Source organism: Astatotilapia calliptera, unplaced genomic scaffold, assembly GCF_900246225.1.
Source record: "Astatotilapia calliptera unplaced genomic scaffold, fAstCal1.2 U_scaffold_6, whole genome shotgun sequence".
Classification (NCBI taxonomy): domain Eukaryota; kingdom Metazoa; phylum Chordata; class Actinopteri; order Cichliformes; family Cichlidae; genus Astatotilapia; species Astatotilapia calliptera.
The window spans coordinates 25,827-38,861 of NW_020535800.1; the positions used below are offsets into that span (position 1 = coordinate 25,827).

Genomic DNA, 13,035 nt, shown 5'->3' on the forward strand with positions numbered 1-13,035 from the left:
GTATCTACTAAACAGGATTCAGTTCACTTTAATCCTTTAACCTTAACATAAAAATAACAGTTTCAGTTTTACCATATCCAAATGACCAAAAACCCCAAAAAGTCCTAAAATGATCCTAAATTATTAAACAATTAAATTATTAAACCCTAAATTCCCCCTTTATTTTGACACAGTTCATGTGTCAAAATACTATACAAAACTCAAAATGCTCAGTTTTCCCCACTCATGATCCAATCTATGTCATAAAATAAATAGTGGAGCCTCCCGCGCAAGTGATCAGATTCTCCACCCTCAGCAAAATGAGCTCATTCATTTTTTATTTTCCATAGGAAAATATTTCTTTATGCTTTTGGACTGGATTGACTCGCTACAATCCTTTTAGACAGGGACTTACGACCTGATCAGGTCCCCACAGGTAGCTTTCTCCTCAGCCAGTTGTAATCTGGAAAGCCCACCTTATATTTGCTCTTCCCGAGAATTTGTCAGCGCTGTTATTCACTGTTGCAGGCCTGCTTAGAACAAAAATGAGAAAAAATATTTATAAATAAATATTTATAAATATGATTATTAGCTCATGAAAACACAAAACAAAATCACCTGACAGGTTTTCTCTAAGTGCACTGTTACAAAAATAATGGGCCCCCTCTTAGACCTGTCCATGTTTCCTAAAACTCCCTCTATTAAATCAAAAACAACAGCAACCCGAACCTAACTGACAGAATCAACCCGTCACCACAACAACCTCAACAACCTTAAACACACAAAAGTTTTGCCACCAGAGTCCTGACACTCCCAGGTCAACTCACATAATTTCACCTCCTCAATACACCGAAAGTCTTGTTAAAACCACACAATTTGCACACAACAATCACCCCCTTTATGCACTTTAACATACACTCAACAAAAATATAAATGCAACACCTTTGTTACTGCTCCCATTCCCCATGGGATGGACGTAGAGACCTAAAATTCAGTCCAGATACACAATATAACCATCCCTCCCAAACAGTGGTCACAAATCAGTCCAAATGTGTGGTAGTGGGCACATCTGCCATATTGAGATAATCCATCCCACCTCACAGGTGTGCCACATCAGGATGCTGATCTGACATCATGAGTAGTGCACAGGTGTACCTCAGACTGCCCACAACAAAAGGCCACCCTGGAATGTGCAGTTTTTTGCGCTATTGGGGGTCTGGGGACCCAGAACCGGTCAGTATCTGGTGTGACCACCATTTGCCTCATGCAGTGCAACACATCGTCGCATGGAGTCTATCAGATTGTCAATTGTGGCCTGTGGAATGTTGGTCCACTCCACTTCAATGGCTGTGCGAGGTTGTTGGATATTCGTGGGAACTGGTACACGCTGTCGTATACGCCGGTCAAGCACATCCCGAACATGCTCAATGGGTGACATGTACGGTGAATATGCTGGCCATGCAAGAACTGGGACATTCTCAGCTGCCATCTGCCCTGAACAATGTGAACCATGATTCATCCGTGAAGCGCACACCTCTCCAACGTGCCAGACGCCATCGAATGTGAGCATTTGCCCACACAAGTCTGTTACGGCGACGAGCTGGAGTCAGGTCAAGACCCCGATGAGGACGACGGGCATGCAGTTGAGCGTCCCTGAGACGGTTTCTGACAGTTTGTGCAGAAATTGTTTGGTTGTGCAAACCAATTGTTCCAGCAGCTGTCTGGGTGGCTGGTCTCAGACGATCTTGGAGGTGAACCTGCTGGATGTGGAGGTCCTGGGCTGGTGTGGTTACACGAGGTCTGCGGTTGTGAGGCCGGTTGGATGTGCTGCCATATTCTCTGAAACGCCTGTGGAGACGGCTTATGGTTGAGAAATGAACATTCAATGCACGGGCGACAGATCTGGTTGACATTCCTGCTGTCAGCATGCCAGTTGCACGCTCCCTCATTGCTTGTGGCATCTGTGGCATTTTGCTGTGAGACAAAACTGCACATTCCAGGGTGGCCTTTTGTTGTGGGCAGTCTGAGGTACACCTGTGCACTACTCATGATGTCAGATCAGCATCCTGATGTGGCACACCTGTGAGGTGGGATGGATTATCTCAATATGGCAGATGTGCCCACTACCACACATTTGGACTGATTTGTGACCACTGTTTGGGAGGGATGGTTATATTGTGTATCTGGAATGAATTTTAGGTCTCTACGTCCATCCCATGGGGAATGGGAGCAGTAACAAAGGTGTTGCGTTTATATTTTTGTTGAGTGTACTTAGATTCAACATAAGACATAACCCCCTTACGACAACATATAATCACTAAACTATAAATTTCCTATTCAAATCTGCACTTCTCTTCTCTGCCATGCTTCCTCTTCTGAAAGCCTCAGTCACACACACACACAGGAAGCTCCTTCGCCACCACTCACTCCAGCTAATTTGCATACTGAGTCATCTCTCAATGAGTTGCTGTAACAAGAGAAACATATGTTTAAACATTACCACATTATTAAATTATTTTATTTCTTTCTACAGTGATCACTGGTTTTGCTCACTCAGTACCAGAGCACTCCTAAGTCACTGTTTTAAAACTACTTTAATCACTTTTTCTTTTTTTCATAACTCACTCCCTTTGTCATATAGCTTCTTTGAGTTATTCCTCAACTTCAAACTCAAATGTATTCTATTAAACATTCACACCATTCTATCACTCATACAAATAGCAAGCTGTTCTTCATTGCGTATGTTTGTGTTCTTAGCCAGGTTTAATCAATGTCTATGCATTAATCTCCACGAGCTTGTCCTTGTAAGGTTAATGCATTTTCTGCTTGTGTATGTGAATTTGCATATGTTGCTTTTGCAGTGTTTCAGACTCCTGCACAATTCCCCACCTAAGCCGTCAGTTCTCTTTCCCAAATTTGCTAACCCAAATTTTAAATTCCCACCTTATTAACAGCATTCCTGGTCCTCAGACACAGGTCGGAGTTTGCCTGTGAGGTTCAGGGACACATGGTGCTGTGAACAATTCAACCAGAAACTTGCCTTAACATATCCAGTCATGTTGACCTATAACTTTCTTCCGACCGCTGCATGTGGAGAATTGGTCCAGGTCTACTTCGCCCCTAAAGAAACACAACTAAGACATTTTCATTATTATCATGAGTACTTAAACTACCAGGTTCCCTCTCTCTGGTCAGAAATACCAGCTTATGTCATGTGTATAAGTGTAAGCAGGTCTTCATTGCTTTTCCTATGTATGTTAATGTTCAGTGAGTGTAAGCTGCTTTCTTCATTGCCTCTGTATGTTATAATCAGGTTTAATTCATGGGGCGACCGTGGCTCAGGGGGTTGGGAATTGCATCTGTAACCGGAAGGTCGCCGGTTCGATCCCCGGGCTCTCTGTCCTGGTCGTTGTGTCCTTGGGCAAGACACTTTACCCTACTTGCCTACTGGTGTTGGTCAGAGGGGCCGATGGCGCGATATGGCAGCCTCGCTTCTGTCAGTCTGCCCCAGGGCAGCTGTGGCTACAACTGTAGCTGCCTCCACCAGTGTATGAATGTGAGAGTGAATGAATAGTGGTATTGTAAAGCGCTTTGGGTGCCTAGAAAAGCGCTATATAAATCCAATCCATTATTATGCATCTTTTCACTGATTTCTTAATTCAAAACCATCTCACTTCTGATTCTTTCCAAAAATAATTTCACGTGTAACACTTTGTGTATGTGTGCTTTCTATTTATTGATGTAATTGTCAGTTATTTTCTCTCTTCATTTTACCTTCTTTTTGTTTACCTCTTTAGTTTTCTGGTGGACATCTCTAAACCATCCGGAGTTCAGGCTTTCATTTCAATCCAATTATACCCTCTATACTCTCTTATTTTATATTACAAAGACGTCTTATATTTACAACCACTGTCAGATCTGTCAGCTTTAGCGCCTAACCAATTTTGACAAATTTAAGTTAACGGTCCAACCGATAAAGTCCAACTTTTTTGTGATCAATTAACCAGTATCAGACTCTAACTGTTTCTGGCCTCATCTCTAAAATCCCTAAGTTAATTTAAACCAACCAACCCAAACTTTTCCTGAAGCTCTATTTTTGGCGTTTCACAGCCAAGGCTTACCCCGAAGTTTTAAGTTAAGGTTTCACGCCCGAAGTCCAACTTCTGCTGGCCAAAAAAGCGCAGACTACCGTTCCAAACGGTAAGGAGACTCTGACTCCTAGCTTAATTTCAGGATGCCCTGTACCCCACAGTCAAGCCAAACTGAACTAACCCTGTTCGCCGACAGGTCAATGTCGCGCGTCCACGACAAGGAGGGAGCGTAACCTCCGGGCTCTGCGCTTCCTAGCAAACTCTAACTGCCGTCCTATAATAATTTATAACACTTTAAAACAACAGTTAACCCCCCAAAACAAGGGTATGACTGAGGCTGGCGCAACCTAGTAGTCAATGGAGACTCCAACTCACAAAATGACCACTCAGGTCCACTCTTATGACCAATTTGGACTCTAACCAACAAAATGACCAATTCCCTACCAAACTACTTGAGACTCTAACTCAATTTCTTTGGGACTTCAACCCAGTATTTAAACTTTTCTTAGCAGACTCTAACTGCTTTAGCAGACTCTAACTGCTTTAACTTCTTCTTAGCAGACTCTAACTGCTTCAACTCATGAGATTTTTCATCAAAATCAAAACAGACATCCACCAGTAATTTCAGTGAGTAGACTTAAATTTTATCATGTCCAATTTGGCACACTTTGGAAATAATTCAACAGGTAGTGCCTTACCTTTGGATAAGCCGGCTTATGCCCACTCACTTCGACCACTGGCACTCATGTCTGCCCGTCCGACCACCTCAGACCACCGAATTTCTCCGTCTACACCTCCAATTCTCTCCCTCCTCAACCACCGGACGAAGCCCCCAAATGTTAAGGTTCAAATATTGAGGAAGGAGAGTACAAACAACCATGGTCCAGAAGATCTTGGTCAAACAATTGATTTTAATGAATACACGCGTGGGAAGACCAGTCTGTACGCAGACAGGGATTGATCTTCGACTTAATCAAAGCATACACAGATTTTTATAGCACCAGGGTTTGAATTAATGATGCCCCTTCATACGTCACAGACAGAATACATACATACGTCAAATCAAAACCACAATGACTTTTAACACAGTTCAAAAGAACATCGTCTTCTATTTTCATGGCCGGTATTTCCTCCGGTCAACCTTTTGACTTCCCGTTCAGCCATCCATCGTGCAAGACCTCGTTCCTTATTCTCAGAGACAACAAGGAACGGTTCCTCTTTTACGGAGACAATTTCGCAGTTACAACCAGACATGACTAACCTCTCACCTATAAATGAGTCTAACTAATGTGTGTGTGTGTGTGTATGTGTTGACCTTACATGCTCTCTCATCTCACCCGTTGCACTTCTGACCTTTTACCAGAACAGAGGCTCATCCTTAGGTACAATAACCTAACTGAAACTATATGTACTATGTTGAATAAATGTTTTAATCAAGAACCTCTACTAAAAGCTTAATAAAAGAATATAAAAGTATAACAAACAATTTGAATAACCTAGTAATTCAAATAGCTTCGTCTACCCTGCTCCTCAGAATAACTTAGACTCTGCTTTCACTTCTGCAAACTCTCTGCAACTTCCTGTCAGCCTGCAACTTAGTCTTTCTGAAAGACACACACACTGTTTAAACCTCTGAATGCAATATCAATGCTGCAGATTATATTATTAATGCAATAGTAATGATGATGATTATTTACCAATAGCAGTAAAATAATTTCCCTGCTCCACAAATTGTATAAAAGGAAATGGCTGCTAATGTACAGATGCAAGGAAGCCGATGGTTCCACGCTTGTGGAATAAAGAGGATCTATGCTGTATCACAAGACGACTGATTTATTTCACTACATCTACTCAAGGCATTTTATACAGGGTATAGCAGTCGTTTGAAACAACAATCATTTCAACTGTTTTCTTAGATTTGAATTTGACTTTTTTCACAAAACACTATTAAGACTTTATTATTGAAATAGTATTTAGACTTTTTCTTAAAGTAAAATAACTTTAAGCTTTAAAATTTGACTTTATTCTAATAATGATCAATAACATTTTTATGTGGCTCTAATGCTCCTTCCTACCTACTAAATTACACAGTATTAACCAAGAGGTATTGTTAATGTTGGCTTAGTCAAAGGATTAAATGGAGAATTATTTTAAGTATTAGAGGTAGACATGTTTATGTTATTAATGGGTAGTCAAACTTCAAGAAACGTCTTCTGTTTGGTGGGACATTTAAAAACCAGTGTAACCTCTCTGGTTTGTGACATGTTTGATCAGTGATGTTCTCACCAAGTGTTTCCTGGTCCTGTTCCAAATGTGGTGTAAGCACCGTCAGCACTTTTGTAGTTGAGCTGTCTTTGGTATCCTGTAACAACAGGGACACCATGATCGAGACATTGTTGCTATGGTGATGATTGGACTCCATTTGTTTATGGATCTGCATGTGTACATCAAGATTTGGGAAATTCAATGACTCTTGCTGACAGATGAGGAAAATGACACATTTGACCAAAAGCTGCGGCTAATGTTCTGCCTCCTGTCGGCTTGTTTCTTGAACCGTGTGTGTTGAAGTGATTCAAATGATTTCCTTCTTAGAGGAAACAATAAAAACTTGCCACTGGTGAGGAAGTTAGTAGCTTTTTCCATGATGGCTGCGGTGAGCTGCTGTGTGCCTTTCAGGTAGTGGAGGATGTAGATGTTGGGGGCCAGGAGAGCCATGTTCTGCTCCCCACATCCATACGGCATCTGCAGCAATCCATCCAGGTTCTTCAGAGCCCGGCCGAGGATGTCACCTGATCAAAAACACTGATTCACTAAAACTAACAAAACTAGCGTAAAACAACTTATTGGGCAGAGATAACCTGAATACTTCAATATGCAATTTTAAATGATGATTTCATTTGCTGAGCGAAAAAACATCCAAACAAAATCGTAGATTGACTGTGATTAACCAAATATTTCTGGGAAGACTGAGTTTCATTTCACCAACAGGACCCAGGCCTGATTAAGGCCAGACCTGCTGGATTAACCAATCACTCAAGTACATTCTGTTTGACAAAGGGAAGCATGTCATGATCCTGGGTCTGTTGACCCAGCGTTTTGAGTTTTAGTTTATGTAAGCCCTTCAGGTTTCCTAAGTTCATTTGTTGTCATGCCTAGGTGTTTCTAGTTCTTATTATTTCCCCCTTGTGTTTCCAACTATGTTAAGTCTCCCCTGCTCTTCATGTGTTTCATGTCTGTGTCTTACGTTGTCAAGTTCGGGTTGTCATGTCTACGTCTCATTATGTTTCCTGTTTTATTGTGAAGAGGTCTGGTGTTTCTGTGTTCATCGTGTTCAGTTTTACTCTACCACTGTGACGTCATTATGTTCATGTGTCAGCTGGTTCCCCATGTGTTGCCACTTCCCTCATTATCCTCCTGTGTCTATTTAGTCCGTGGGCTTTCAGTCATTCTTTGTCAGGTCGTCTGTTCTCTCGGTTCACTTCGCTGTTGCTCCTTCCCTGTGCACCCTGCTGTTGATCATTCTGCTGTTGTTCACCCTGCTGTTCATGTCTCCGCTCCAGGTACCCATGTCAGTTCACTATGTTTAAGGTTTTTCATGTTTTGTTTTAGTTCACCCAGTTTAGGTTATTGTTTAGTTTTCACCGATGCCCTATTATTTTGTACCCTCGTTGCTAGCCTCAATAAACGGCTTGTTTTGTTAATCCACACCACATTTTGGTCTGCGTTTGAGTCTTCCTCTGCAACACATACTGCAACACAACCCAGCCAGACCGTGACAGTACGACCTGACCACTATGGACTCAGCAGGCCACGAGCTCTATGAGCGTCGGGAGGCAGCCTTCGCCCAGCTGGAGGAGGAGCTCCGCTGGAAGCCGTGGCGTGCCCACGACTACGAGCAGATTTTCCACGGGACTCGGCTGGCTCTCGGAGGTCCCAAGAGCTGCCGAAAGTCCCCGCCTGTTGCTCTGCCTGTTTTCAAGCCTCACCCGCTTCAGGTGGGAGTCTTCTGCGTGGCTTCAGGTGCTCATGCTCCAGCCTCGGTGTCACGGTTCTGTCCACGGAGGCTCAGTCGCTCGCTCCGCCAGCTTCCTCTGCTCGAAGGAAGCGGCGCGCCCGCTGTTAGGTTTTGTATTGTTGATTGTCATTTATGCTTAGAAATATCTACTTATATATGCTTAGAGTTTTGTACTTAGTTGTAGATTGGTAGAGGTTTGATCCTTGATAAGTCTGCAAACTTTGTGTGCATTAGAAATACACACCCACATCCTAGGAGCATAAGAGAGGTCCTATCTTCTCTTTGTTGATATATGGTATAGCAAACACACGTATATCTCTTTAAGCATAAGAGCCCTTTGTTCAGATGGACCCGCTAGACTCCTGGCACCAGCTTTGGGGAGTCTTCACAGGGTCATATCTTGACCTCACACAAATCACACACACACACACACACACACACACAGTATTCTTTGTTCACATGTATACCTATGTAAGATGTTACATGTTAATGACCCTATGCATATTCATGTAACCACAATAAAAGGAGTGCTATGGGGAGCCTGGCTGAGAGTCTGACGGAGGTCAAGTGGTGGGACGACGCTTGGCTCCAGGCAGGTCTCCCTCATGCATGAGTAAACCAGAGAACTTTGCCTACTTCGTGTCTTGCTTGCTGTGTAATTATATTGTCTTCAACGTTCCAGCGAATAGGTTCAAGCTACAAACCTATCATTAATTGGTCCTTCGATGCCGGAGCCCTGGAATCGACATTCATCGAGGGGAGGAGGGACACGTTGAAAGACTGACGTCAGCCAGGAAGTTCCTGTGGATTAACTGTCTGTCTTTTCTCCTCGATGAGTGGCGATCGGCAGGATTCAAGGCTGATATTACACGCTAAGCAACGCCGAGTAAGTTTAAAGAGCCTGACTCTATAACCGTGTGGTTGTGCAGTCTCCGCCACTGATTGAGGCGTTGAGAAGAGCCCGACTCTATAACCGTGTGGTTGTGCAGTCTCCGCCACTGTGTGAGGTGTTGAGAAGTTCGCTACTTTGTGCAGCGAGAGGTGAGTTCTCCACCACTTTGTGAGGCGTTGAGAGGTTCCTCGCTACTTTGTGCAGTGAGAGGTGAGTTCTCCGCCACTTTGTGGGGCATTGAGAAGTTCCGCGGGGTCCAGACTGTGCTGGACGATAGGCCTATTTTGTGTTGTTGTCGTTGTTGTCGTCATCGTTGTTGTTGTTGTTGTGTGAGTGTGTGCGGAGCAGAACACGTGGTCTGTGACACCGGCTGTTGTTGTTATCATGGGTTCCTAGGCAACCAAGAGTGAGTCAGAGGGTGACAGACGTTTATGCTGGACTTTGCTCCTGGCAGCACAAAGTATTTAAAAAAAAAAAAAAAAAAGAGAGAGCTGACACAAAATGTTTATTCTTTAGCTTGCCCTGATCGACAGCAGCCTGTGTGCCAGACCATAGATTTAATTGAGGTGGATAATTGTTAAAAGTAATCTACATTAAGCTTGTGGTTGCTCAAATTCAGTACAATGACATATGAGGTGAAGTGATATAGGCAAATATTGAAACTAATGATGTGCATAGAGGCACTTGACCTGTGTGAAAGACTGTTGTCTTATTATGAGCCATGGTTGAGATATAGAGCACATCTGTGAAAACAATTAATATGCTGAACCCTGTATGAAACATCTAAAAGTACATGATGGAGAAGCTGAATTGAATATGAAAGTGCAAGTCTTTGCCATTGTGGGCAGAGCAACCACTGTGTGAGGTTGCGTTGCGGTCTCTTCTGAGCTGATGAGCAAGCTACACATCATCAGATCGAGAGCTGTCTGAGAACTCCTCAAAGAGAGGGAAACAGAACTATGATAACTGTGATAACTGGAGTGTGCAGCGTTTCCGTGAGCAGTTTTCCTGCATCTTGACTCATGTGTGTAGAGTGTTCATAGCATCAGCATCATGTTTCTGTTTATTTGTTTTGTTGGGTCGAAAATAATTAAATAAACTTGTGATCATACACATGGATCACCATGGCACATATCATCAGCCATATGATTTATTTATGCAGATGAAAAAGTGAGTGTGAATGTGTTTGACGTCACAGTGTTTTTGTGCGCTGTGTAAAAGTAATTGCCTCTGATTGTGAGAGCGGTGATTCTGCAGGTCACCAGCTATTGTAAAAGAAAAAAAAAAGAGTGAAGAATATAGAATTTATATTGTAGATAAAAAAAATTATAGGAAAAAGGTTTTGTGTTGATCAGCCAAGAACAACCACAATTTCATTTTCTGCTTTTAAGACAGGACTGTTCACAAAAACAGAGAGAGAGAGAGAGAGAGAGAGAGAGAGAGAGAGAGAGATGTGTGTGTTGATTAAGCAGTGATGAGAATAATAAAAATGTCTTAGTTTGTCACTTTCAGGTGCAAAGCAGACCTGAATCAATTTTCCACATGCAGCGGTTGGAAGAAAGTCATAGTTTAACATCATTGGAAACATGCAGGCCAAGTTTCTGGCTGACTTATTTACAGCACCATGTGTCTCTCAACCTCACAAGCGAGCTCTCACTCCTCCCTGAAGACAAGGAATGCAGCTCCAAAGAGCAATAACATGGCAGATAAAGAGACAGCAGCAAAGTCCTGAGCAAAGAGTCCCAACAAGCAGCAGCAGTGTGGACAAACAGCATCAGAGAAGAAGAGCAAACCCATCATCCTGACTGATCGGATGAATGGCACTGTGTTTACAACAAGCTGCAACTTCACTGTGCATGTGAAGAAAACTTTTGAGGAGAACTGAGGAGACTGTTGGAGTTTGACATTTGCCACCTTTGGAGTAAAATGGCAAGAAGAGACAGTGGAACACAGGACAAAGCTGAAGGAGAACTGCCGGCTATTGGACTGTTGAAGTGGGAGAGGACAACAGAGTGAGAGGACAACAGAGTGAGAGTAAGTGGAAACACAGAGGAGTGCTGGTGTTAAATGTGGGAAATCAAAATTTGGGTTAGCAAACCTGGGGAAAAGAAAACTGACTGCTTAAGTTGGAAAATTGAGAAGGAGTCTGAAACACTGCAAAAATAGAAACATATACAAAATCACACACACAAGCAGAACATGCATTAACCCTACTAACACAAACACAAGAGAGCTTATGAAGATTAGACAACATCTTCAGCATGTGAGTCTGTTTATCATCTTGTCCAAGTCACTTAGTGTGATGCAAAGACCAGTGGAACTCATAGCACATTAGTTAAGAAATGATCAAACAATAGTAGAGAAGTGTGTAGAAAAGGCAGCTTTAAGAACATGCTCTGCTGGAGATGCAGCTCCACAGACATGCATTAAACCTGCCTAATAATACAAACACACATGCAATGAAAATTAGCTTGTTATCTTTCATCAGTGTTAAAATAGTGTCAATTTAGCAGACACTTGTTATCAAATACTGAATTTATCCAATAAAAAAATTGACTCTGGGTTGCAGGACAACAGTTTAACTTTTGTGGGAAAAAAGATTCTGGTTTGACCAACCAGTGATCAGACAATAAATTTACTCGTTGATATAGTAAATTGGGAGAAGCTTCCTGCTTGATTGATGCAGCACAAGTAATTTACTGTATGAGGGAAATTCTATTTTTGTGATAACATTTTGAACATGCATTTCTGTTGTCCTGTCATCTTAGTGGGTTAATAGCTGATATGCAAATTAGTTGATCGGTCTTAGATTAATGAAAGGTGATTGAATTCTAGCACGAGTGAATGAGATGTGTTGGAGTTTGTTGTGTGTTGAGTGGAGACTCTAAAACACTGAGTTTCCTGTTTTGATGTGCGAGTGAATCCTGTACCCAGATACACAACTCTGAATACGTCAGAACAAAAACTTCTTTTGTGAAGTGCATGACAGCATGTCACATGTTTTATGATGAAGGGAAAAAGGAAAACTGAATAAAATCTGTGGCCTAAATGAGTGAAGAGCACAGACCTGGGGATTAAACTCATATCTAATAACATATTAGGGTTATGTTGTGTGTTGTGCAGCTGATGGTTGGTTTGGAGTTAATTTAGCTGATGGTTTTTTTGTTGTGAAGTTGAGCCTGCCAATTAGTATGATGGTATGATGAACCATGCTAATGGTATGATTTACACTCCTGAGATGAGGAGCCTGTGTCATGACTTAACAAGGCTTTTTTATTTTGATACTTTCACAGTGCACTGAAAGTTTTGTTTGATAATCTCTGTCGTTTGAGCAGATCTGTACGATTAGAACAGAAAGCGCTGTACGACACGTCGTCGAGGAATTTGTTACAAGTGAGTTTTCTCCACATTAAAATGGGCCACTTATTTGGGACAATTAGAAAATGAGAGTCCCGGCCCAAAAAGGATTCAGCGATGTAATCCGAGCTAAAGTTCTTTTTCTTTTTGAAATGACGTCATTTTGCTGAGAGTGGAAACTAAATGCGACAATCGATTCCACTATCAGCAAAGAAAGAAAGAATGAATGTATGAATGAATGAGTGAAAGAGAAAAAAAAAAACTGACTGACTGGTAAAAGCTGACAAAAGCTGACAAGACTTTACTGATGTAACACGACTGTGTGAAGTTAACCCCACCTGACAAAGGTGCAGATGAATCTATGTGTGTTTCCTTTGACAGGAGCAGAAAGATGACAGCAACATTCGAGGTTGCATGACGATTTAACCTGTGAAATGTCACTTTCTGTGTCTGTGCATCTACCAGGGGTGTTATTCACTACCTTGTGTTGCTCACAGAGATCACTGTGAGAAAGTGTGTATGCATCTGCGCAGCGCTAACATTTGCATTTTCTTTTCTACAGCATTACAGTTTTTCATGTGTTTGGTCATGTGATTTATAAGAGGATTGGTTGATGTTTTTCCTACTACAGGATTTCTGGGTTTATGTGTGAAGAAACTGTGTTTACAGGTTATGAGTGGTGATGCTGTTGCACTGTGTTT

General features: G+C 42.1%; 1 protein-coding gene across 1 annotated transcript in view; it reads right to left on the bottom strand.

The window, feature by feature from the left end:
- The window catches only part of LOC113018310 (alpha-2-macroglobulin-like), a 53,458-nt gene that overhangs the window by 13,285 nt on the left and 27,138 nt on the right, over window positions 1-13,035 (bottom strand). The window contains exons 11-12 of the mRNA XM_026161366.1: window positions 6,683-6,859; window positions 6,357-6,432 (exon numbers count right to left, since the gene is read on the bottom strand). Coding sequence (XP_026017151.1) covers window positions 6,357-6,432; window positions 6,683-6,859 — 253 coding nt within the window. The remainder of the gene's footprint in view (window positions 1-6,356; window positions 6,433-6,682; window positions 6,860-13,035) is intronic.